The sequence below is a fragment of the Plectropomus leopardus genome, chromosome 23 (genome assembly GCF_008729295.1).
Source record: "Plectropomus leopardus isolate mb chromosome 23, YSFRI_Pleo_2.0, whole genome shotgun sequence".
NCBI lineage: Eukaryota > Metazoa > Chordata > Actinopteri > Perciformes > Serranidae > Plectropomus > Plectropomus leopardus.
Window position 1 is genome coordinate 14,935,720 of NC_056485.1, and position 25,717 is coordinate 14,961,436.

Sequence of the window (25,717 nt, forward strand, 5' to 3'; positions counted from 1 at the left end):
AATTAAAGTTGATAGGATACCAAGTAGAATAAAAAATCAGAAATATTAAAGAATATTACTGTCAACAAAAAAACTAAAGTTATGATGATGATGCTGATTGCTATTATATAATTAATAATTATTAATAATTGTTATGGGTTTTTTTTCCACAAGAAAAATAATATACAGATCAAATCAGGGAATAGAGGTACAAAAACTAGGATTTAGCAACAAAAAGGCAACAGAAACAAAAAGGACAAACAAATAGGTAGACAAATAAGGAGCACCAAGAGAACATTTTATTAACAGTTTTGAAAACAAGTACATTCAGTAATCAATACAGAAAATAACATGAAAATAAGTAGACAAGTAGATACAAACCAGATAAATAAAAAGAAAATGAAATAAAATTTAAAAAAGTATGAACACGCACAGTGGTTTGCTTAGTTAATTATAGAAAACAAAGCTATAAGATTTGCATAAATAATTTTTTTTGTTTTTTATTTCTTTTTTAAGTTAGATATTGTTTTAATATATAATATTTAGATCTGTAAATGATAAAAATGCAGAATTTGGAAGTTTCAAAGTGTGAAATCGTCACTTCAGTGCCTATCGCGAGATTAATGTCAGTAGGAGTGTTTGATGACGATGGCGGGAAAACCCACCATGGCGGGAAAAAGCAGCGTGGTCAACACAAGACAGGGGGCGCCGTTGCGTAGTGCAGCGCTACAAATTACATTAAAATGCGCCACAAGCATCAAATCAATTACAAAGTAACTTGAAAAAAAGAGGAATCCACCGAACAGACATTTTTCTTCTTTTCGGTTAAACATTTTTTTTAAATCGGAATCAAGCATGAGGATTTTTATAGCGCCGTCATGATTTTGAATCACGTGTGTTTATTATAAAAGCGGTTATATGAAGACTCGCAGGGGGAGGGAGAGGAAAAAAGAAGCACAGGAGGAAGGAAAGGAGGGGGGGCTGAGGACTTAATTATTACATATTGGTGTGTGCGTGTTTGAGTGTGGCGTAAAGCCAAATTATTTTTAATAATTTTGGGTATTTTAACCGCGCTTATTAGGTTTTTACGTGCGTCGTTTTTACATTAATCCTCAGTGGTGAAAGGCCTCAGTGGTGAAATTATAAGGGAAACAGCAGCAGCATCTCGTAGTGGTTCGTGGATCTCAGCAGGCGTGGAAAGAAAGTGCGTTGTTAGTTGACACTAATCATCATCATCATCATCACCATCCGGCCTGCTGAGAAGCGTAGCCGGGAGCTGGAGTTTGTTACAGAGGACTCACCATGGCGGTAAACCTGGACAAGGAAGCGTACTACCGCCGGATCAAGAGATTGTACAGCAACTGGAAGGTAAAATAGGATGATTTGGAGCGTGTGTGGGAGTAAAGGCGTCCGCTGTGGTTGACTTTAACGTGGAGAAAGTGGGCTTCTGGGAGATAGCAAGCGCTAAGTTAGCCGCGTTTTTCTCCCCGAGCGAGTTGACTGTTGTCGGTGTGAGCGGTGCTGCTTCCCTGCCCGCATCCAGGGCCGAGAACCAGGCCTCAGTCTGCCACTTTGACCTGCTTTGTCTAAACTCTTTCGTGTTTGGAAGATGCATTTACAAACAAGCTAGCTAACACGTTAGCACACTAAACATCCCATTCACCACGTTAGCTAGCGTGCTAGCTAGTAAGTTTGCCACCAAGCTAACTTACTATTAGCCGAGCAGCTAAACCCGTAGTGAACCGTGGATGATTTGACGAATAAATTAAGTTAAAAACCAAGTTTTAGTGAACACAGAAACACAATTTACCGCGTATATGTGCTTGACGTTTGTTGTATGTCAGTTTATAACGTTAGCTACATGCTAACGTTAGCTGGCTAATTAGCATCAGAGTAACGCCAGCATCCCAGTAACATGTGTAGCAGCTAGATAACACTTTTATCGCATCTAACCCAACATTTTGGCTACTTTTTAAGACATTTAGCTCATTTTTAGAAGTTGTTACTACATGCTTATAGTAACATTTTTATAATAATTTAGCCATATCATGCTCTCTAATAAATGGCTCATTAATAAATGCTATATGTGCATTATGACTGCAGTTTAGAGACCTTAAATCAACTTTGTGAAGCTTGCAGCCCCTCTGTGTGCTGTCAGGTGATGCAGCATCAGGTGCTGATGTTGCTGAAGTGTTACAAATCAACTTTTCAGTCATGCTAACAAAGCTAGCTCCCTGACTTCACTTACTAATCCATGCAACAACTGAAAGCAGCACTCTTCCACAGTAAAAAATAGTGCTGTAGGTAGGAGCACCTGTAGTGTAGGTTTGTAATTCTCTCTTTTCAAGGCATAACAAGAAATCATGTGTGTTTTATATTTTTCTTTATTTTTCTTTGTTTCCCAGAAAGGAGAAGATGAGTTTGGCAAAGTCGATGCCATTGTGGTGTCTGTTGGAGTGGACGAGGAAATTGTGTATGCCAAATCCACAGCCATACAGGTAAGGATGGCCCCAGCTAAAGCAGCACGATAAGGTCGCTCAGGGTGCAGATGCATTTAGGTGCTGAATGATGTGATCTGCTGTGTCCCGTGTTAACATCATGTTCTGAGCTCAATATATTTATATTACATGCACTCTGGCTACATTATTATCTCGTCTAACCCTTAGTTGAAGCTGTTTGAGGACTCGTTTGTCACTTTTCTTTAGATTTTGCTTAATAATTCTCATTTAAGTTTTATTTTTTGGAATGGAAATATTTGAATGAAGTCCATAGTCCCTTTTTTATGCCTCTGGTGCTCCATTTCAGTGCGCTGATGCACTTCAAAACAGAAATGTTGAAATGGAGTTTAATCTGTCAGCCAGCAGTAGCAACCGTGAAATTGTCAGATGACATAATAAATAATGATAATAGCCATGTTAGCTTTCCTAGTTAAAAAATAATTACCCACATTGACAGTAGTGTTCACTATGATTGAACGACATGCAAGTGTTCGCTGGTTTATCAATCTTCTTATGTTTGTGTTTGTATTGGACATGTGTTCGTGGTGGCATATTCATCACTCTCGCTGCTCAAATTTAGCCGCAGATCCAGCGAATCTGCTGGATACGATACTCATCAAGTAGTTTGCAGCAGGGCTGCGGATCCTTAAAAAATCTTAAAAGCCATTGAATACATTAATTAAAAAAAGGATATTAAATTGTCGTAAATCATTCTTCAAAAGTCTTAAAAATGCTAAAACATGAAAAGTAGATTTTTTATCAATTGTTTTTATGACTTTGCACCGTAAAAGTTTAAAATAGCTGTTAGCTTAAATAGTAATAATATTAATTTACTGTATGCGTCTTGTCACCAAAAGTCACATTTTATGTTGCAATAAATATTTGGGCAAATTTTTCCTGATCTAAAGTAAATATTTCAGTTCATGTTTTTAAGCATCGATTGTGGCTACTGTAAAATTACTCTTGAATTTAATTCTGAGTGGCGTTAAAAAAAATTATCCAAAAAGTCCTATATCCTGTTGTCTTAAAGCTGAAGGAAGGCTGGTGTGCCGACCCCGCCTACTCGGCACACTGCAGGCGTACCCTGGCGTGGAAACGGTGCACATCCACCAACTTAAAACGGCATGTCGGTGTAGCATCCTTGTGTCAGTAACTTAACTGTATGACTATAAATTAGTGTTGACTTTGACTATAACTCGAGCTAAACAGGACTACACATACATTTCCAGGGTTTTAAAGATGATTGTCTCACTTTGTATCTGTCTGTTCACATGGTTTCAGTTCTCGGATTAAATAAAAAAATAAATCACCTAAACTCTTCCTTTCCTTTTTTTCTCAGACATGGCTGTTTGGCTATGAGTTGACGGACACCATCATGGTGTTTTGCGATACCAAAATCATCTTCCTCGCCAGCAAGAAAAAGGTGGATTTCCTCAAACAGGTTGCTGTCACTAAAGGCAACGAAAATGCGAACGGCGTGCCGCCCATCACCCTGCTCACCAGAGAAAAGGTAACCCTGTAAAGACACAGAGGTAAAGGCCGAATGCACTCCTTTTTGCACAATTACCTATTTTGTTGTCAGAGTGTGAGAAACGAGATTGAATGCTTTAAAGCTGTGAACTTCCCCATCGGCGAAGCCGCTTTCTCTTAGTTAACTCTCGTTTTTATGTCGGCCCGCCTCAGAGTAAATGATTTTTCTTGTTGCCATTTGACGTCACGCTTCTCTCAGAATGAAAGCAACAAGGCCAACTTTGACAAGATGATCGAGGCGATCAGAGGCAGCAAAGAGGGCAAGGTGGTTGGAGTCTTCAGCAAGGACAAATTCCCGGGAGAGTACATGAAGAGCTGGAACGACACCATCACCGCTGAAGGGCTCCAGAAGGTAAGACGCAATCCAAAATCTCACTCTGTCGCCTCTGTCTTCTGTCTTCACTGTGGTCCTCATCTCTCTCTGTTTTGACATTGCTTCCTGCCCGCAGGTCGACATCAGCGCTGTGGTTGCGTACACAATGGCGGTGAAGGAAGACGGAGAGCTGAGCCTGATGAAGAAGGCGGCGGCCATCACAAGCGAGGTTTACTCAAAGTTCTTCAAGGAGCGCGTCATGGAGATCGTCGATGCAGATGAGGTGAGCAGAAGGAAGGATTTATATTAAACTGATGATTTTAATGCCAATTTTTCTCGACTAATGCGGGCAGCCTGTACCAGAATTATTGCTGTTTTTTGTTGCATAATTTGGCTCAGATCTTTCTCTCCGTCTGCTCTACCGCTGTGTGCTGCCAGTTGTTAAAACTGATATAAAACACACAAGCTTCATGGCTTTTGTTGCACTGACGTGTGTTGAAAACAGTCATTTCTTCATCCTTTGTTTGATTGCTCTCGTGCTCAATTACAATAAACCAGGTTGGAACAAACTAATATTAATTGCAATTCAGTGTCAGATATTTCTGACAGCAGCAGTATTTCCCACTCGGTGAAAAGAAACTGCAGAAATGTCAACAAACCGTTGGCAACATCGCTGCAAAGCCTCTGTCACACAATATTTGCACCATTACCATTAATTAATATACAAGCAGCCGTTCCCGGTTAGTTTGTCACAAAAATGATGTATGTTATGTAATGTTTTGCCAATATTTCAGCTCACTGTTGTGTAAAATGTGCAGAATGGCAGGCGGCGTTGTTCAGACGTCGAGCCGTCAGTTGTAACAGCCGAGTTTCATGATGTGCCATTTGGGAGTGACTGCTGAGTCGACACTTTGGTAGTCTGGTCTGGTGTCTGGCGTAAATTTATTTTCACATTTTCACACCGGCACCAAACTCAGTCCATGACTGAATAACAGAGCTGTTAAAAAGTCATTGGTGGAAAGATTTTTCCCTTAAAGCTTCCCTTTGGAGCCTTAAGGGGATTTTTTTTTTGGGTGACCTCCCTGTCTGGTAGTGACAACTGAGCCTCCTTGTTTGTTTGTTTTTTCTTTTTTTCCCTATTTGTGTGCTATTATTTATTTATTTATTTTTGTCATTTTCATCCAATTATTTATTCATACTTATGTCGTGTGTAGTGTATTGGTAATTTTGGGGTCACTGCAACCCATAAGTCTTATCATGGTTGTTGCCATTTGTGTGATATATGTTGTATCTCCACTTTATTATAAAAAAAAAGAAGCAATGGGTGAGAATAAACAGGAATGACCGCCAAAGAATAAAACCAAAGGTTGTGGTAAATATCCTGAATTTCCAAATAAACACTCCATATTTGAATTTAAATGTTGCAAAAGGCAATAGGTTGTAAAGCCCAATAACCTATATACATGATGTTAATACAGTTTAAAAAAAAAACCCAAATGTCCATAATCGTTATCTGTAAATAAAGACGTATTTTGCAGTTTATTCTGTCCAGTGTCGATGTAAAGTAAACATCAAGAAACTTGATTCCCGTCTTGTTCTTCCTCGCCAACAGAAAGTGCGTCACAGTAAGCTGGCGGAGTCGGTGGAGAAGGCCATCGAGGAGAAGAAGTACCTGGGCGGTGCAGATCCTTCCACAGTGGAGATGTGTTACCCTCCGATCATCCAGAGCGGCGGCAACTACAGCCTCAAGTTCAGCGTGGTCAGGTAGCTCGCCTCATCTGAGCAGAGACTCGGACTCACGTGTTTAACAGCAAGCCTCGCTTTAGAGAAACACGGCTTTTGTTTTTTGTCCAGCAGCTGTTTGGGATTTTTTTTCCTCTTAACTCATTTAGTTAAAACTTATAACTTATATTCAAAAATGTGAATTTTATAGAGTTGCAGTTTTGTCTTTTTTTTTAATTTTTTTTTTTTTAATTAATTCTTTGGTTTATTTGGTGTATTAAATGTTAAACCAGAGAGATATCTGGAAACTTGTTTTGTCTGAGCAGCAGTATAAAAGCCAAATCTTTTCAGTTTAAAAACTAAAGCATAAGTATTTCACGGTTGAGAATATGTAATATGGGAATATTTGTGATCAAGAAATTACTTTAACTAAATGTTTCAATATTAAAATAGCTGCAGTATTTTTTGGTAGATGGAGTAATCGGTTAATCAAATAAAAAGTTAAAAGTTGTTGTTTTTTTCAGAAGGTTGATATTACAGTCATACCTGTCTTTTAACCCTTTATAATAAGCAAATTGGTTTGATTTTTCAAGAAACATGGAAAAGGCCCAAATTATCTTGAAATTAGTAAAAATGTGCAGGAAAATTGCCTGAAAATAGCACAAAAAAGGAAGGAAAAAAAATGGGAAAAAAATTTTAAATATATAATTATAATGATTAGAATCATAGCTTTCTTGATACCTTTCACTTTTTTCTTTTCTTTTTTTTTTTAGCAATTTGCAGGACATTTCATGCTGATTTTTTTTTTTCCCCCCTGATGTTTTTGAAAGAAATCAAACCGATTCACTTCGGTTTCAGAGGTTTAAATGCTTTAAATGCTGTTTAAATGGAGAGAGAAAAGGCAATTTTAGACAGTCAATCACACGTTTTTACTTTGATTATTTAACACAGACTGCTCTTTCCTTTCCAGCGATAAGAACCACATGCACTTCGGTGCCATCACGTGTGCCATGGGGATTCGCTACAAGTCGTACTGCTCCAACCTGGTGCGCACGCTCATGGTGGACCCCCCTCAGGAGATGCAGGACAACTACAACTTCCTGCTGCAGGTGGAAGAGGAGCTGCTCAAACAGCTCAAACACGGTGGGTCCAGAAGCATGCTGGGAGTATGCAGACGTGGGTACATGTTAAAGCCACGAAGAGTGACGTTGGCACCTCTGTTGTAAAAAAAAAAAAAAAAAAAAAAGCTGGTTTTAACATCCGAAAGCCCAAGGATGTGTATTCAAAATTCTTATTCTTATCCTCCTCACATTTTAAGCATTAAAACAGCAAATCTTTGGCTTTCTTTTGCTTGAGAATGTCAGTTATCACTGTGGCGAGTTGTCATAAGCAGCAGTGTAACCATGGTTAAATAAAGAAAAGGGGGGGTTGTTGGGCAGAGGGATGTCTGTAAATTAAAGGGGTAAAAAAAAAAAAGAAAAGCAAAATGACATGAATATAAGAGGTCCTTCTTTGTAGTCTGACGTCCCGTAGACTCACTGAGCTTTAACGCTTCATTTCATATATTTATTCGCACCATTAAAAACAGCAACAGTAAACAGGTCAAAAAGAACACAGAAAAACAGGTTAGAAAACCCAAATGTGCTTATAGAAATACTTCACCGGAGGTAGTACAATAAATAACAATACTCTGATGAAAGCGATATACAATGGGGTCAGTAATACATGACCAAAAGATCTAGAAATTTCAATGCACTGAGCATTTAAAGGTGGAGAAATTTTAATGTTTTATGCTGTCGATGTCTTGAAACCAATGAAAAATGTTCTTGTTCATTAACCGTTCCATCCCTAGTTTTTTTTGGAGTTTTTTATGCGTGTTTCTGTTTTAAAAGTTTTCTCTCTCCTCCGCAGGTGTAAAAATCTGCGACGCCTACAACGCCGTTCTGGAGTACGTCAAGAAAGAAAAGTCAGACCTCGTAGCGAAGCTGACCAAAAACCTCGGGTAAATGCGCACATGCTATCTTTTTAATTTTTTTTCCATTTGCTCCATCAGATTTAAACATGTCTCATACCTTTATTTGTCGTTCTTTGTAGCTTTGCGATGGGAATTGAGTTCAGAGAAGGCTCCTTGGTTCTGAACGCTAAAAACCAGTACAAACTGAAAAAAGGTGAATATTCAGCAAGTTATTTTTCCCCACATCAAATGTTACATCTGACTTTTTATTGAGAGCTCAACGCTCCAGAAAACAGCCAAAACAAAGTGCTTTTTTTTTTTTATAAGAGTCAAAGCTCATAAACATATATATTGTAGAAAATCTCACAATAGCTAACCACAGCTCGTGTGCGTCTCCTGCAGGCATGGTGTTAAGTATCAGTTTGGGTTTTGCGGACCTCGTGAACAAAGACGGCAAGAAGGACGAGCAGAAAAAGTACGCCTTGTTTATCGGCGACACAATACAGATCAACGAGGTAAGATCTGCTTTGACTGTCACTCTTTATGATTCATACTGTAGAAATATTGTGACCTCAAAATATAAACCGTATGAAGTGCAACAGTAAAACACTTTTATTTTACAACCTTGAAATGTTTGTAACAGGAAGAGGTGGCCACGATACTCACACCAGTCAAGAAAAAGATTAAAAATGTGGGAATCTTCTTGAAGGTACGTGTTTTTCACCAACTTGTGTGAGTAATTTTGGGAATAATACAAACAAGGTGAAGCTGAAGGCGTATTGTTGTTGACATTTTCAAGGTAAACGAGCAGGTTGACGGTGCAAAACGTACTCGAGTGTTTGAATAAGATAAGAATTTTATTCACCTCAATGGAAATTGTATTTGATGGGTCGCATTTTATAGGACTTTTTAATTTTGCATGTTTATTTTGTTGTCTTGTAATATTAAAGATCAGTTCTTCAGTTCAGTTTCCACTAAGAATAAGGCACATTTTCAAAGCTTCAACAGATTCAACAATAGGGGTACAGAAAAGTCACAGTTTGGTTCACACTCTTGTTTAGGAGTCAGTTTGGTGCAAGTTCGATATAGCAGGAAAAAATAAATAGTACACAGTAGTTCAGAACAAAATAATACTTTGCACGATACTTAAAAACAGGTGCAACGGACGAGCATGAGTAGAACACAGTTTGCAAAGAAACAGTCTAGTTTCAAGGCAAAAAAAATAAAACTCGTGCATTAGGAGCATTTCCATTAGTTCTTCCTTGGCTATATTTAAAAATTAGAAGCACCAAAGCATTAATTGTCCTGGTGATCAACACACCTGGCTGCTGCCGTTAAATGTGTCCCTATTCGCACACCAAACCGTTAAACAACTCTCCGTGACTAACAAGCGCCAATCAGCTCGTGGCGCTAACGTCCACATGAAAGCGTTTCCAGGCGGAAAGCGTGCCTGTGAATCTCCACAACAGGTGTAAATCTACATATCATGCACTTTGCATGTTTCGTGCAAGATGAGTGTGTATGCAGCAGTAGCTGGAGATCGACGGACTGACGATCTTTTAAATCTGCTTGTTTTTTTTAAATCATTCTGTGTGCCCTTTAAATTCAAATGTGGAGCTCTCCATGAGTTCTTTTTTTCCTCAGCAGCAGTTTGTGATTTGGTCTGCTGAGGGTTTTCCATAAAAATACATATTTTTTTTTGGCATAAAATGGTCTATAAATGCTCGTTCTTTTTTTTTTATTTATTATTTTTACTACAGTTATGTTTCACTGGATACAGGCCCAACAAAAAAAAATTGTTCTTTTTTTTTTTTTTAATTTACTGAAACATTTTTCTTGATGCCGTGCTTCTCAGAATGACGATGAGGACGACGAGGAGGAGGAAGGAGACGATGCCGAGGAGCTGCTGGGGAAGGGAGCTCGCAGTGCCGCCCTGCTCGCCGACAGAACCAGAGTAAGTGCGGATGTTTGCGTGGTTACATCTGAAACTGGTGATCAGTGTTTATTTGGCACCTTGAGGGAGTGTTAATAACTAAGTGTGAATGTCTTTGTACTCTACCAGCTACTTGGAAAGGTAAGTATTCAGTGTCTTTTCTAAAATCTCATCAGCTGAACTGGTTTAGTTTTATGACTTCACATACTGACAGGGAAAAAGTTATCGCCCTTTTTTTTTTTTTTATTTGAATGAGTTTCTTTTTTTGTGTTTTTTTTTTAATTTTTCCCCGACCATCCAGAGCCTTGTGAAACATGTCCGTATTCTGCATGTGTGTTTTTTTTTTTTGTTTGTTTTTCCATTCTTTTGTAAGAAAAAAAATACCAGTGTTTCTGTGTGTGTGATCACTCAGTTGTCTGTTTTTGTCAAACTCAGAATGAGATGACGGCGGAGGAGAAGAGGCGGGCTCACCAGAAGGAGTTGGCCAATAATTTGAACGAAGAAGCCAAGCGTCGCCTGACGGAGCAGAAAGGAGAGCAGCAGATTCAGAAGTGAGTGTAAATGCTTACAAGTCAGACATTTCTGCAAGTGCTCACAACCCGGATCCCTATAATAAAACACCACGATCCTACTGTGAGAAGCAAAAATTACAGAAATGACATCGATCCTTTCACACGTGTGCTGCTTCCTCTCGGCAGCTGTTAGAACTACATGAAAACAGGAACTAGATATTAAATTTGCATTATAGCATTTGTGACTTAGATTCACTTCATTTATTACATGTACGCTTCATAGAAGCACGATTTAAATTTGAAAAAAATCTCTCCTAATTCTTGTGACATTTTACTAGTGATTTTCAGATTTATATCATTTGATATTGATAATTATCCCAATAAATGTCAAATCAGTATTTCTTAACACGTTGAAGCAAATTGGCAATGAGCAATAAATGAAAAAGGGACCCAAAAATTAACAAGAAATGGTGAAGTGTACAAGAAAATGACCAGAAAATTAGTAATAAAAAAAATTAACGAAAAATAAACATGGAAATAATCTAAAAACATGCTTTGAAATGTATTATAATCCAGTAACATCATTTTAAACAGTTCCTCCCTAGCTTTTTAAAATAATTTGTGCAATTTGTAAATATTTCTTACCAAGTTGCCTTTTTTTCATGTTTTTGAGAGAAATCGCACCAGTTCGCTCAAAGTTTTAAATACTTAAACTGATGTTGCTCCAGGTTTCAAAGGGTTAAAGGCTGATTTCTCTCCCTGGGTAAGAGTTGAAGAAACCATTAAGTTTATTAGTTAAAGGTTTAAACTTTTATTTATTGTCAGAATATGACAACATTCGTCAAACAGTAGAACATCCCACATATCTGAGGTGGATTCAAAACTATTGTGATTGAAATAACATCAATGAATAAAACTGTTTATAGATCTGGAAACTCTGGTCAGCAGCGTGCCAAACTCCCTTTACAGATAAACATTTTTAATTGTTTAGGCTGACACTGCAAACAAAAAATACACAGATGAACAAAAATCTCAACTGTGGTTTGTGCACAGGCTTTAAACGTAGAGTTCGTAATTTTTGACGTTTCTCAATTAAAGCAATAAAAAGGACTTTATGTTAAATATTGTGGAGTCATTCATTGCAGATTTGTATTTTAATAGTTTACAGTAGTTTAGGGGAGATTTCAAAATATCAAGCTGTATATTGTGCATAGTCTAAAAATATTCGGATACTATATCAAAGCCATATCGTCCAGCACTACCTGCTTTATTTGCCTTTTTTAGTATTTCTGTAAAATTCTGTTTTAGTAGCAGTAGGCAATGCAGAGCCTTGGATTCACGCTTGTAATTAACTTTCTGTCCGCTAATTAAGTTCCTCTCTTTTCCTCTCCAGGGCCAGAAAATCCAACGTGTCCTATAAGAACGTCTCTCAGATGCCCAGAGAAAAGGACATCAGAGAAATGAAGATCTTCATCGACAAGAAATACGAGACCGTCATCATGCCTGTTTTTGGTATCGCCACGCCGTTCCACATCGCCACCATCAAGGTATGCTGAAGGTTATCTTTCAACATCCGCCGGCTTTTTGTCTCTAATATCCCGACGGACTTTCACGTTAACGGATGACTCGTCTCTCCTGTCCAGAACATCAGTATGTCCGTAGAAGGAGACTACACATACCTGAGGATCAACTTCTACGTCCCCGGCAGCTCTCTGGGGCGACAGGAGGGAAACATCTTCCCCAACCCCGACGCCACGTTTGTTAAAGAAATGTGAGTCCCAACTATTTGCAAAATGATGAGATTATTTCATGAAATTCCAGTTCAGGGTTCATGTATTTTCAAGCCAGACAGACGGAGGAAAACTAAATGATTTCTCCTCGTTTTTTTTTTTTAATTGAAATTTTAGTCAGTGAAGATTAAGTCAGTATATTGTTTGAATGGCATTTGACTCATGATAGTGCAGAAGCGAATTAAATAATCAGAAGGGTCTTAAGTAAAAGTAATTAAAAATAATTAATCTAAAAAAGCCTAAATTGCTACATTGCTAATGAAATGTGTTAAATTAGTCTTAAACATTGAAAAAAGGTTTTAATGAATCTTTTTCTCTGACATTGTGTTGTCAAATCTCAAAAATTTATTAAAAAAAAAAAAAAAAGAAAAATTAATGAAATGCTGCATGCTTTAAAATCACCAAAAATATTTCTTCCACCTCTACTTAAATTAACTTAAAGCATGTTTTATTCCTTTTTAAAAAAAAAAAAAATTCCATCATTGAACTCTCCTCTCTTTTCCCGCTCAGCACGTACCGAGCGTCAAACCTCAAAGCTCCCGGCGACACATCGGTTCCCTCCACCAACCTGCAGAACGCCTTCCGCATCATCAAGGAGGTGCAGAAGCGCTACAAGACACGAGAGGCCGAAGAGAAGGAGAAGGAGGGCATCATCAAGCAAGACTCGCTGATCATCAACCTCAACCGCAGCAACCCCAAGCTCAAAGACCTCTACATCAGACCCAACATCGCACAGAAGAGGATGCAGGGCTCGCTGGAGGCGCATACTAACGGTGAGAGAGCGCTAAAGATGGACAGGAGTCTGGTGGAGGCGAGAACTTGGAAAAGCCTAAAATCGCTCTCCTCCTCTTCGCAGGTTTCCGCTTCACGTCGGTCCGCGGCGATAAAGTGGACATTCTTTACAACAACATCAAACACGCCATCTTCCAGCCGTGTGACGGGGAGATGATCATCGTACTACACTTCCACCTCAAGGTAGCTTTATTGATTCAACACTGTGTGAATATGTGTATTTACGCTGCTTCACATTGTGTTTATTAACGTTTATTTACACTGCCTCATTTTGCATTTTTTTTTACATTTATTAGCACTGTGTTTTTGCATTTATTTACATTTATTTACACTCCTTCATTTTGCTTTTTTTTTTTTACATTTACTACCGCTGCATTTTTGCATTTCTCTGCATTTATTTACACTCCTTCATTTTGTATTTGTTTACATTTACACACTGCTACATTTAACATTTTACATTCATTTACGCTGCTACATTTAACATTTGTTTACATTCATTTATTATATTATTGATGTAATTTTCATTATTTAACACTACTTTTAATTTTGTTACACTTACCTACACAGGTTCATTTTACATTTGTTTATTTATTTACACTACTTTTAATTTGTTTATATTTATTTATACTGCTTCATTTTACATTTGATGACATTAAATTTCACTTTGCATTTGTTTTCTTATGAAATGTGTCCGGTGCGTGGTTTCTGTAGGGTTAAAATGCCTCGTATGTCCTTCCAAAATGGTCTTAAGATAAATTGTGTTTAGTTCAGCTTCAGGATTGTGTAATGTTTCATTTTACCCTCCTCCCCTCCAGAACGCCATCATGTTCGGCAAAAGGCGCCACACGGACGTCCAGTTCTACACAGAGGTCGGGGAGATCACCACAGATTTGGGCAAACATCAACACATGCACGACCGAGACGACCTGTACGCCGAGCAGATGGAGCGGGAGATGAGGCACAAGCTCAAGTCGGCCTTCAAGAACTTCAAGGAGAAGGTGGAGACGCTGACTAAAGAGGAGCTGGAGTTCGAGGTGCCGTTCAGAGACCTCGGGTGAGTCGAACACACTTTTAGTGACGTGAATGTAAAATGCGGCGCTATCGAAATCGGTCTGTTGTTGCAGCAGCTGATTTGTAGATAAACGTGGATTTATGTGAACATCTTGATTTGGTCAGTTTACGTTTGATTTTATAAAGTTTTGGCTTTCAGAGTTTGTAACTCTTATCACCAAATTCAGACGATAAATACAAGTGTAAATGTTTTTATTGATACATCCACACCATTTATGCCTCTACAACATAACACTTATGTTATCCTGTATTCATATTTTTAGCCATTTACATTCTTAGTTTGTTTTGTATGATTTTATTTCTATTGTTATTTGTTTGCTTGTTGATTGTTTTTAATGTCTTCGTTCATGCTCGGCAACATTGAAAATGAGGGTCTCCCTCATTTGATTTTTTTCAAGTCTTGGGTATGAATGAATTTTCCAATCACATTTTCCAGGCCTGGAAAAGTCATGGAGTTATTGAAAGTGTCATTCAACGCCATGCTCGGTCTCTCCCTCCATGTATGTCAGCTAGCTCAAATTGCAGTTTTAAAAAAAAAATTATGGGCACTTGAAAAATCATGTAAAGGTCTTTTAAATTTTGTCCATGAAAATGTTTGGGAGCTCCGGTTAGAGCAAATCATGAATGAAACACATTTGAAAGGTTGAAAGCTTTGTGAGCAGGTGGACTAAATATTTTGGTTCCCTACAGGTTCCAGGGCGCCCCCTACAGGAGTACCTGCCTGTTACAACCCACGTCCAGTTCCCTCGTCAACGTCACTGAATGGGTGAGTGGGCACACTGACCGGCATTGATGCTCATGATTTTAACTTTCAAAAAAATTCAGGAAAATTGTTTAGTTAATGTGCAGTAAAAACTTGGTATTTAGATAAAGGACATCTGTAGGCAGGTTTTTATCTTTTATCAACAAAATGTTTCAAAAAAATATCTCTCAGGTTATAAAACATGACATTTTTCTGGCTTTTTTTGACATTTTTCTCTGCATTTTCAATATTTTTCTAGTTTCTTTTGTCTTCAGTGATTTTAAAATCTTTGCTTTCTGCGTCCAGCCGCCGTTCGTGGTGACTCTGGACAAAGTGGAGTTAGTCCACTTCGAGCGTGTGCAGTTCCACTTGAAGAACTTCGACATGGTCATCGTCTACAAGGACTACAACAAGAAGGTCACCATGATCAACGCCGTGCCCGTCAACTCGCTCGACCCCATCAAAGAGTGGCTCAAGTAGGTTTTTGTTTTATTATTATCAAAGACCGTAAACAGATGATGTTATTTCAGATCGTCTCACATGCTGCTCTGCTTTCCGTGTCTTTCACAGCTCGTGTGACATCAAGTACACAGAGGGAGTCCAGTCTCTGAACTGGACCAAGATCATGAAGACCATCGTCGATGATCCCGAGGGTTTCTTCGAGCAGGGAGGCTGGTCTTTCTTGGACCCGGAGAGCGAGGTACGTTCTGCACACTGGACCAAAAAACTCAACAGGTCTGTGCCGTGGAAATAAACGGGGCAAATTTAGGGGTAATTATCGACTTCTTTTGCAGAAAATAACGGTGCGTACCAGTTTTTTGTTTTTTCTTGCTACATCCATTCATTTCTTTTCAATCAAAAAAAAACTAATTTGTACTTCATGTATTTTCCCTGTTTGATAGTGTCGTTCTGACTGTCCTGTTTCGATCGCAGGGAAGCGGCGCCGAGGAAGATTCAGAGTCAGAAATAGAGGATGAAACGTTCAACCCGTCTGCAGATGAAGAGGAGGAGGAGGAGGAAGACAGCGACGAGGACTACAGCTCGGAGACGGAGGACTCTGGTACAATTTTCGACCAAGTGTTTTGGTTGTTTTTTTATCATGTGACACCTGTTAAGATCACTAAACAGGGTCAAATAATTAGTGGGAGCTTTTGTTGTCCTTTTTTTTTTGTGTTGTTCTGACTGGTTTCATGGCTCAGTGTACAGATGTGAATCTAAAATCTCTCATACTTACTCGCGCTCATTACTGTCTGCCATGTGCGTTTGCAGATTACAGCGCGTCAGTGGGCAGCGAGGAGGAGAGCGGCAAAGACTGGGACGAGCTGGAGGAAGAGGCCAGGAAAGGTCTGTATGAAAATCTGGTTTGTTGCCATTGATTTTTTTTTTTTAACCTAAAAATTTGCTTCGATGTATTGATGGATGATATATTCATCAAGAAAAAATATAGACAAAAGCAAAAAACACCAAAAGTTAAAAAAAAATTGATATAGAATAGGAAAAATAACAGGAAAAAATGTTATTAAAGTGTGTAAAATACATGTTTAATAATGAAAGAGCTGAACGAAACAGATGTTTGTGGAGCTGACGTTTTGTTAAGTTAATTTAAGTGTATTTTTTTTTCATTTACATCAGAACGAAACAGTTTTAACACAATCAAGACACTGTCCCATCTTTTTTTTTTTTTTTTAAACAAAAAGCAGAACTTCAGTAAAGACACAAGAATGAATGAATGAATATTTTATTTCAAACATGTAAACATAACATAACGATCGTTGTTAAAAATATTAATTGTCTCACGTATTGTCCTATAGCTGACAGAGAGAGCCACTACGAGGACGAGGACACCTCCAACAAGAAGAGGAAGGTGCGGCCACCCTCTCACAGCAGCTTGCCCAGCAAGAAGAAGCGACGGTCCTAAATGTCTTTCACACTCACACACACACACTCTCTCTCTCACACACACACATACTGCCAAACCTAGCTGACCCTCCCTTCTACCCCAACAGGCTCTTTGGACTCATATACTTACACACACACACACACTCACACACGCGCACGCTCAGACACACGATGTGTATATAGACGTAGACGCCCCTTATCTTCGTGTCGATCAGTGAAGTGTCATGTTGAAATGGTAAGAAAGAACCAGCAGGACAGTCACACACACACACAAACACACTTACACACACACACTTACACACACACTTACACACACACATACACAAACTTCGTTCATTAGCTCTTTTTCCTCTTCCCCCTCTTCATTCCTTCCTTTCCTCATTCTCCTCTCTGTCCCCACCTCCCATCTCTATCCATCCATCAGGGTTTCATATTTGTTTGTCTGTGTGTGTGCATGTGTGTTTAAATGGGTTTTTATTGCTAGCATTGTTTATTTTCTGTTCAAAAAGATGAGTTTCTTAACTAATGAATAATAAAAGAAAAGGCTTGACGTATCCTCTGCCAAGTGTTTTTATATAAAAACTGAGAAACTCTCCGACTCCTCCGCCTCTGCATTTCCCTCATGTTTTCTTCAGTGTTTGTTAAATTGTAGTAATAAGATGGAACATTTTTTTTGAAGGGGGCTGATACATTTTCTGATTATTTTTTCTTTTCTTTTTTTTTTTTTTTAAAGTGGGGTTTGTAAACGTATGCACACACACACACGCCGTCTCCCTCGCACTTGTGCTCCTCTGTTCCCCTTTTTTGTTTATTCTCAGTAGATTTGTTGTTGTACTGTTAATTCTGAAAATCCTGTTTTTGTTTTTGTAATAAAATTAAAAGGAACTGTTGTTTTGAATGTTCAATTTTCTTCCTTTCTGCTGCTTCTCTGCGTGTTTGCGAACAATCACACCGTCTCCATAGCTCGTATAAATAATGGACACAGCCACTGTTTCGTGCTTTCTGGGCTGCTGGTTGTAATCCTCAAGTTTGGCATTTTAGCTGTTTTTTTTTTTTTTTTTTTTTTTTTTTTTTTGTTAGGAACCAGAAGTGACCATATTTGGGCGACAGGGTGGTGCTGACTGGGAGCCGAGGCCTCTATCAGCAAACAGCCTGTCACTCAAGCCCTTAAATATGTGTAATTATAAGCACTGGTGAAATTTAAACATGTAATTTGCAACAAAAAATATCACCCACTTCTGCAGCCTCACCACTAGAAGTCACTAAATCCTACACACTGGACCTTTAAGGAGTTCGCTATGTACAGCTGTTGTTTTACATACCAGAGTTTCTATGCTTTTAAGATATGTTCAGAGCAGCATTTTTACTGCAGAAACTTCAATCTTGTCATAGTTGTCTGGTGGAAAAAATACTGTATGAAATAGTAGTTCTGCATTGCAGTTTCATGTCAGCTGGCGGACACACAGATAATGTAACTGTGTAACAAATGGCACGATTAAGCTGCATTTAAATGTTTTTTAAGCAGGTAATAATATGCTCAAGTGACCCCTCCAAGTCCATTATTTTCTATGTTGGGACACAATGGAGAGTATGTTATTAACAATACGTGACTACGAGAGGGGGAGTAAGAGATAATCTTCAAGGAATAAAGATTTGCATTAGTATTTGTGTTTAACACAAAGACTTAGTTGGGAAGCTAAAAGGGATTAACTAATTTTAACTTAATTGTTTTGAGTTTGACCTTTTGACGCCAAATAGCTATGTGAAAGTTGCTTTTATTTTTGAGATGTTTCAATTAACACTCATCTCTACCAAGGAAGTGTTAAGTGTTAAAAATGACTTGTGGCTCAATAATCCCCCCCGAGGGTGGATGTGCCTTAAGAACAAAACCTGTTCTGCTTTGGAGAATCATGTCATGTCACTTAGTTCAAAGAAAGAAATGTGTTGGGGACCAGAAACTTGTCTGGTGAGAAAGTTTCCTCCCGTTTACAACAAAGATAACTTTTCTGAAGTCGCATCCTGCTTGTGCACAACTTAGTGTGTTAGGTCAGACAGACGAACAGAACAACTTTAAGAAGCTACAGGTAAGTAAGATTTAATATACTGTTTCTCATAAAGTTTAAATGTAACAAAATGTCATTTTCTCTGTCCTTTATGCTTTAATTTGAACATTTAAACTGCAATGTTTGTAGCCACCTGCAGATGTATTTCTTTCGTCTTAATTTAAATCATTGGATCTTTGATGTAGTCTTGAGTATAGTAGCAAATACTAACAAATAGAATATTTTAGATGAGTTACTTCTGTATTTAAATCAAGCGTGTAATTATGTATTATACAGTACAGCTTGTGAGTTTTGGATTTGTAGACAAAAAATGCTATTACACTTTAAGTCCTACTTTCAAAATCTTGAGTTAAAGCACATTAGTATTATCAAAATAAACATGTCAAGTCTATAAAATTAAAGTACTCAAAACAGGAAAAAAGATTACTGACGCATAAATGTTTACATAGATCCACAGTGTTTTAGTACACTGTCTAGTGTCTGTTAAAACGTTCTCTAAATGTTGATGTGTGTTGCAGGAAAACAAAGGCGTGTGAAGAAAGCTGACAAGACATGAAGTGCCAACTGCCTCTACTATTGCTCTTCACAGGTAAATATTACTTGTCATTAAGATATAGTTTGCTATGTCTGAACTGGCAGAACCAGCAGGACAACATCTATTGGTAATTATTATCTTTTAGGCCTCATGTTGAGGGGGAATAAATGATGACGTTTTGGACTAAAAGAGATGAGTATGTCAGCTGGATTTTAAGTGTCTTTATTGTCCTTCTTACCATCTTGGAAATCCCTGGGGCTGCATTCACACAGCTTCCTGGTAGAGTTACTCCTAGTGACAAAATTGTTTCGACATTTTCTAAGAATATCCCCTTAAAGCTAAGACTATGTCCCAGTGAAGTCACAGATTAAATGAATCACCTGTGAATTTGTTACAGATGTATAATCAACTTTGCAGGTTCTTAAACAATTTATTTTTTGGTGGAAATGCTCCGAAAGGTTTTATAATGAAGTGCAAGGACCGTAACTGAACTGGTTCCATGATGGTGGAGAGCGGGTGTAAGTGACTTCCTACTGATAAATAGCAATGTCGTCCATCCACAGGCCTGTGCTCTCATGCCTGCTGCCTTTCTCTTCAGTACCACTTCATTGGTACCGCCCTGCCCTGGTTAGATGCCCAGAAGTACTGCAGAGAACGGTACACTGACCTGGCCACCATCTTCAACATAGAGGACATGAACCGGCTGGTAAACACAGCTCAGGACTCCACTGGAGGCTTTACAGGGAGGGCCTGGATTGGCCTGCATGACAACCGCACCAGCTGGAGATGGTCATTTTCAGACCCCCGTTACGACAACCGAAGGATCTACAGGAACTGGGGTTTTGGTCAGCCTGACAACTTTGGCGGGAACCAGATGTGTGTGCGGATGTGGAGTGGGGGAGTATGGGATGACGTGCAGTGCCTCCTGAGGATCCCCTTCATCTGTTTTGATGGTCTGAGTTCACATTTTATAAATGCATAATAGATTGACACATAATAGCTTCATGTACCGTGTTTTTATGTTAAAGCTGCATCAGGACAAGCTCATGACATATCTCTGCTTTGTTGCAGATGTTTAAGTTAGATTCATGAGGTTTTTCTCTAAATCTTTCTTTTCTTCCTCAGCGACAGCCAGTCAGCGTTTCATTTTTGTTAAGGAGGAGATGAGCTGGTCTGATGCTCAGCTTTACTGCAAGACACGCTACACAGATCTGGCAAGTGTAAGAGATGAGGAAGAGAACCAGGAACTACAGATTTTGGCCAGCAACATGAGTGTCTGGATTGGCCTTAATAGGTATGAAAAGCATCACATGTCCCTTGTCCCTTCATTTGATCAATGTTTTTGTGTTGAAAAATGGTAAAAGACACTCCAGAAAATCCTGTGACAGACCTTTGTGTCTTTGTGAAGGACGCGGGAATGGTCAGATCAAAGTGACTCCACCTACCGCTACTGGAAAGAAGGACAGCCTGATAATGTCAACGGGCAGCAGAACTGCACTGCGACTGATCTAGGAAACGCAGGCCTATGGTCAGATGAAAACTGCAACAAAAAGCTTGTTTTTATCTGCCATGGAGAAAAAGGTGAGGGTTTGTTTTTAAGATTGGTGAATGTCTTGGTGGCTACTGCTGCTTTTGCATAGTTGTTCATTTTATTCTTACCAAACCACACATGTTAACATCCCTCCAGATGAGGCAGTTTTATCCACCACCACCACCACCACCACCACCACAGCAACCCTCAACACAATAACCGCCACTGAGGACAATTCAAGCAGCACAAAGATCACCTCATCTGTGCAACCTTCAACCCCAGATTTTAATCAAACCACATCAATTCCTGGTGAGACAGTTTACATTCTTCATTACACCCTGTCAGTATTTCTATAGCTGGGATTTAGGAAATTGTGATGCTGGCCATCATTCACACATCAATATTTTTGGAAATAATGGTAAAATATTACTGTATGTTGCCAAAAGGAAGCATGTTAACTTACGATGGAAAGGGTTTGAACAGTGATCCCTGGGGAACACCACATATTAACTGGGTAAAGAAAGAACTTGATACCAAGTTAAATATGTTTTCTTTGGAAATGTATGTGGCAAAAAATATCTTTTAGTTTGAAAATGTATAAACTGTTCACATCTCTATTTTGCAGACCAGATATCATCTCATTCCACCATCACCACATTGATTCCAAATAAAAGAACAACTACCAATATTGAATCAACCACTGGTCGTCTCAGTACTCAGATTGCTTCAGTTGAGCAACCCTCAACCAAGGAAGCAAACCACACTGAACCCATTCCTACTACCAGTGAGTTAAATGACTTTTATTTTTCACTTTTAGTGGAGGTGGTACTCTCACACCTTGCTTCTATTTTGCTCATTCAACTTAAAATATATAATTTGTTAATGTTTCCAATTTGTAGACCAAACTCCGCAGATATCAACCCATTCCACACCAACCACAACAACTCCACATAAAAGAGCAACCACTGAGATTGAATCAACCACTGGTCATCTCAGTACAGAGATTACCACGATTGGGCAGTCCTCAACCAAAGAAGTGAACCAAACAAGACCTGTTACTAGTGAGTTAGGTTGCTTTAATTATTTTGTTTTTTAGTGGAGGTGGTACTATCACATCTTGAGAATACCCTCACACCTTGCTTCTATTTTGCTCATTCATCTCAAAATATATAATTTGTCAATATCTCCAATTTGTAGACCAAACTCCACAGATATCATCTCTTTCCACCACCAGCATCACAGTTACCCCAAACAAAAGAACCACCACTGCGGTCGAATCAACTACTCATCATCACAGTACAAAGATAACATCGTTTCGGCAGCCTTCAACCAAAAATGTGGACCAAACAAGACCTATTACCAGTGAGTTCAGTTTATTTTTCTCAATTGGTTGTGGTAATGTCACATCTTGATCTCGAAAATAGCAATGTTTGTCTTCTGCTACCACCACCACAGTAATCCCAAACAAAATAACAATGAGATATAGGAGTCATAAAGAATAATTTTTGTTAAACCTTTTGGTTCCTATTTTTTGTTATCACAAATGTGATACTCCAGACAACTCGGCCATGTCCACCACATCTGCACTGACCCCAGATAAAAGAACCACCAGTGAGATACTATCTACCACTGGTCATAATCAGATTACCTCATTTGGGAAGCCTTCAACCAAAGAAATGGACCGAACAAGACCCATTACTGGAGGTAAGTGAGATTATATTTATTTTTATCAGTGGTGCCTTGGGACATCATGCCTCCACTTTTCAAATGCAACTCCAAACCAGCCAGCTTTGTCTTCCCCCAAAATGACCACCATGCAAGGGGACTCAACCAGTAAAAAGGTTTTATCTCAGAAGTATTTAACTCCAACGATGGATCATACAAGAAGTAGTCCCAGTAATTGTGATTTTGATCATGATGCTTAAATAAGGAGGAAAAAAGCTTTTCGTTCATAATTCTTTTTTATTTTCGCTTTTATTTTTAAGTTTTTCAAATAGCGTTAATTGTGGGCGATCCTGGCCAACATTCCTGTCTTTAACTGGCTGTACTGGGAGGGTGTTAAAGCTGGAGTGATGATATTGGTATCATATGAAACTAGTAAACCTGAGGAATCCAAGAGTACCAAGTGTATCATATTAGCTTGGCATGGCCATTTCACAGGGGTCCCTTGACCTCCTACCTCAAGATATCTACATGACAGTGGGTTCTGTGGGTACCCATGAGCCTGCCATTTACAGACATGCCCACTTTATACTAGTCCCATGCAGTTTTGGGCAAAAACCATACATCTGGTAAGAATTGCTTCACCTTGTCAATATGGACTTCAAAACTGTTCTGAAATTAAGAATAATGTAATTGCAAACATGCAATGAAAAATGTGATTAATCGTGATTAACTATAAAAATTCAGCGATGTGACAGTCTTAATTTGTTGTTGTTGTGACGCTGAAAAGGATTGTTAGATTCATTTTGTGGCTTTAGTGTTCCAAAGATTGTATTAAAAGTCAATTTAATACTTGGCTCAAAAATGATCCTTATTCACAAAGCCTTATGTGATGTCACTGCCAACTAAAAAAATATGTATGCTTGTTTGTAAAGTTAATGTATTTAATGTTTTTTTTTCCTCAGCAAAACATGTGATAAGCCTGGGGGTGAAAATTACCTCTCAGACACAACTTGGTGAAGACGACATTGAAGAATTGGTGTTAGTGCAGGTGAGATACAAAATATAAATGTCCAAAATAATAAATGTCCATTTCCATTCTTTATCAGAATATTATATGTACTTTTAAATGAGAAAAGATATGAAGATGACATCTCCCTTAATTGCAAAGTGGCTTTGTAAGAGTTGCTGCTACATATTATGGTATTAAATTCTTCTGGTCCTTCTAACAAGTACGGAGATTAGTATCTGTCACTAAAATTACTCAAGTTAAATTCTTGTTGCTTTGTCAGTTTCGTGATGTGCTTATAAAATTGGGACTTCCTACGAGCATCAAGGTGGGCTTAAAGAAGAGACCTCTGAAATAATGAGAAACCAACTGACTGAGATGAATGGATAGATTAAAGAAAGCTAGAAAAGATGAAGAGGATCGCTTCTGCTTTGACCACACAAAATTAATTTAAGACCAAATTACATTTAACAAGAGAACATTTCTCCTATCTTTAAAGCTGTACTGTGAAAAGATGTTTTTTTCAATTTTCACATGTATTATTACTTGTTATGTTTAGTTTTAACATCTGATTTGAGGACTTGAAATTATTTCTGCATCTGAGTTTTTTATTATGATTTTTACAAAACAACATGGTTAAAAGCAATATCGACTTGAATAAACTGCTATTTGTTTATTGTGGAGGTTTGGCTTGTCATTTACCGAATGAGCTCGGTACTGGTTAGTTCAGCACACGCCTGACAAGGAAATAAACGAAGGTATGTGACTGAATGCAATAGTCTTACAAGGTACAGCTGTTGATAATATATCCTAAAATGTTGTTGTATCCTAAAATTGTTGTTTTTCTTTACATAAAGAAAAAAGAAGAGAAGAAAGAAAGAAAGAAACAAAGAAAGAAAGAAAGAAATACTGTATATGATCATTTGATTATTATTTTAGCATATCCAAAACCATTTGTAATATGTCCCATTGGTGATATGGTAGCTTATCTTTATAGAGCTAAATGAAGGTTTTTACTGCATGCAGTAACACAGAAGAAAAATATGTCACATGCAGTCATCCCCTAGGGAATGTTTCTTAGTCACGTGTTTGCATTCATTTTTCTCACATATCGGGATGAGTTTTGATATCAGTGTAAATTTAAGATCATGCCAAGGGAGCAGTATGTCAGTGATGAAACTGAACAAAGGTCAGTGGGTTTTATGTTTCTGGAAGAGGAGTAAAATGTAATGGTTTACCTTAATTATCATTTTGTTTAGATCTCAGTAATACATTCAACAACAGCTATGCTGGTGACTAATAATGGGACATTAAGAAATGTACCCTACTGTTAACCTAATTCTACTTTAAATTTATGGATGTATTCTGTGAATCTCTACCTGATTTTGGCATTGTATAAGGATTTTGTGTTTGCACTTTGTTGAAAAGTGCAACTATCATGCAAGCTAGCCCGACTCTGTTCAAATATAAAAAGTTCTGTATGCCAACACGACTTAGGCTAACCAAAATGTTATATTTTATTTGTTTAAAGCAAACACTATAACATAAAATATTTGTGCAGGTTTTATTTTCTGAACTCTAAATATCGGTTTCTGTCTAACACAGTGTACCTTAATTATTTATCAAGTTATCATATTAAGATTTCAGTTAAACAGTTAAAAGTAAATACCACCATAAAATGCAAAAGCAAAACACACACAGACACAGACACGCGCACACACAAACTTCATTTTAGTTCAGTTTTAACCGATTTCAGTTTTTTGTAAACTTGAAACTGTGTGAATGTGCTGAGGTCACCTCAACAATGTCATCTGTCTTAAAACTGAATCGAATGAAGTTCCTCAAACATCAAAAATCCAATTCAAAATACCATTTGTCCACTATGCGACCCATTGTGCTGGTGGTAATAATAATAGGCATAATTATTATTGTTTTTGTTATTTTTATTAGTGGTGGCGATGGTAGTAGTGATATTACTATTATTATTACCATTATTTTTACTATTATAGCATTGATTATTGGTGCTATTGTTACTGTTGCTTCCATTATCACTACCTTTGTTATTTTTAATCGGTTATGCATCTCTGTTGTCGAATTTCATCTCACTGTATATCATATATAGCATGTCCCCCACACTCACTCCCTCTCTATTAAAATCATACTTATGTTAAAATCCTAGGTA

General features: G+C 38.0%; 1 protein-coding gene and 1 long non-coding RNA gene across 2 annotated transcripts; both read left to right on the forward strand.

Moving 5' to 3' along the window:
• The first annotated feature begins 771 nt into the window (after positions 1-771).
• supt16h (SPT16 homolog, facilitates chromatin remodeling subunit) lies at positions 772-17,432 on the forward strand. Its single transcript, XM_042512440.1, has 24 exons — positions 772-1,347; positions 2,385-2,477; positions 3,817-3,987; positions 4,207-4,359; positions 4,457-4,603; positions 5,933-6,084; positions 7,013-7,185; positions 7,954-8,044; positions 8,137-8,210; positions 8,399-8,511; positions 8,640-8,705; positions 9,852-9,950; positions 10,365-10,480; positions 11,835-11,988; positions 12,085-12,212; positions 12,742-13,004; positions 13,088-13,206; positions 13,839-14,077; positions 14,785-14,860; positions 15,143-15,312; positions 15,407-15,536; positions 15,770-15,896; positions 16,106-16,180; positions 16,648-17,432. The coding sequence occupies exons 1-24, from the start codon at positions 1,282-1,284 to the stop codon at positions 16,752-16,754; spliced, it is 3,102 nt and encodes a 1,033-aa protein (XP_042368374.1). The 5' UTR covers positions 772-1,281; the 3' UTR covers positions 16,755-17,432.
• Positions 17,433-21,562: 4,130 nt separating this feature from the next.
• Positions 21,563-22,220, forward strand: LOC121961917. Its single transcript, XR_006107094.1, has 3 exons — positions 21,563-21,648; positions 21,764-21,925; positions 22,062-22,220. It is a non-coding gene; the product is annotated as an uncharacterized LOC121961917 (long non-coding RNA).
• Positions 22,221-25,717: the final 3,497 nt, after the last annotated feature.

Coding starts and splice junctions, on each gene's coding strand:
- supt16h (XM_042512440.1), top strand. CDS start 1,282: ATGGCGGTAAACCTGGACAAGGAAGCGTACTACCGCCGGATCAAGAGA. Junction 4,360..4,456: donor CCGCTGAAGGGCTCCAGAAG/GTAAGACGCAAT, acceptor TCCTGCCCGCAG/GTCGACATCAGCGCTGTGGT. Junction 4,604..5,932: donor AGATCGTCGATGCAGATGAG/GTGAGCAGAAGG, acceptor CCTCGCCAACAG/AAAGTGCGTCACAGTAAGCT.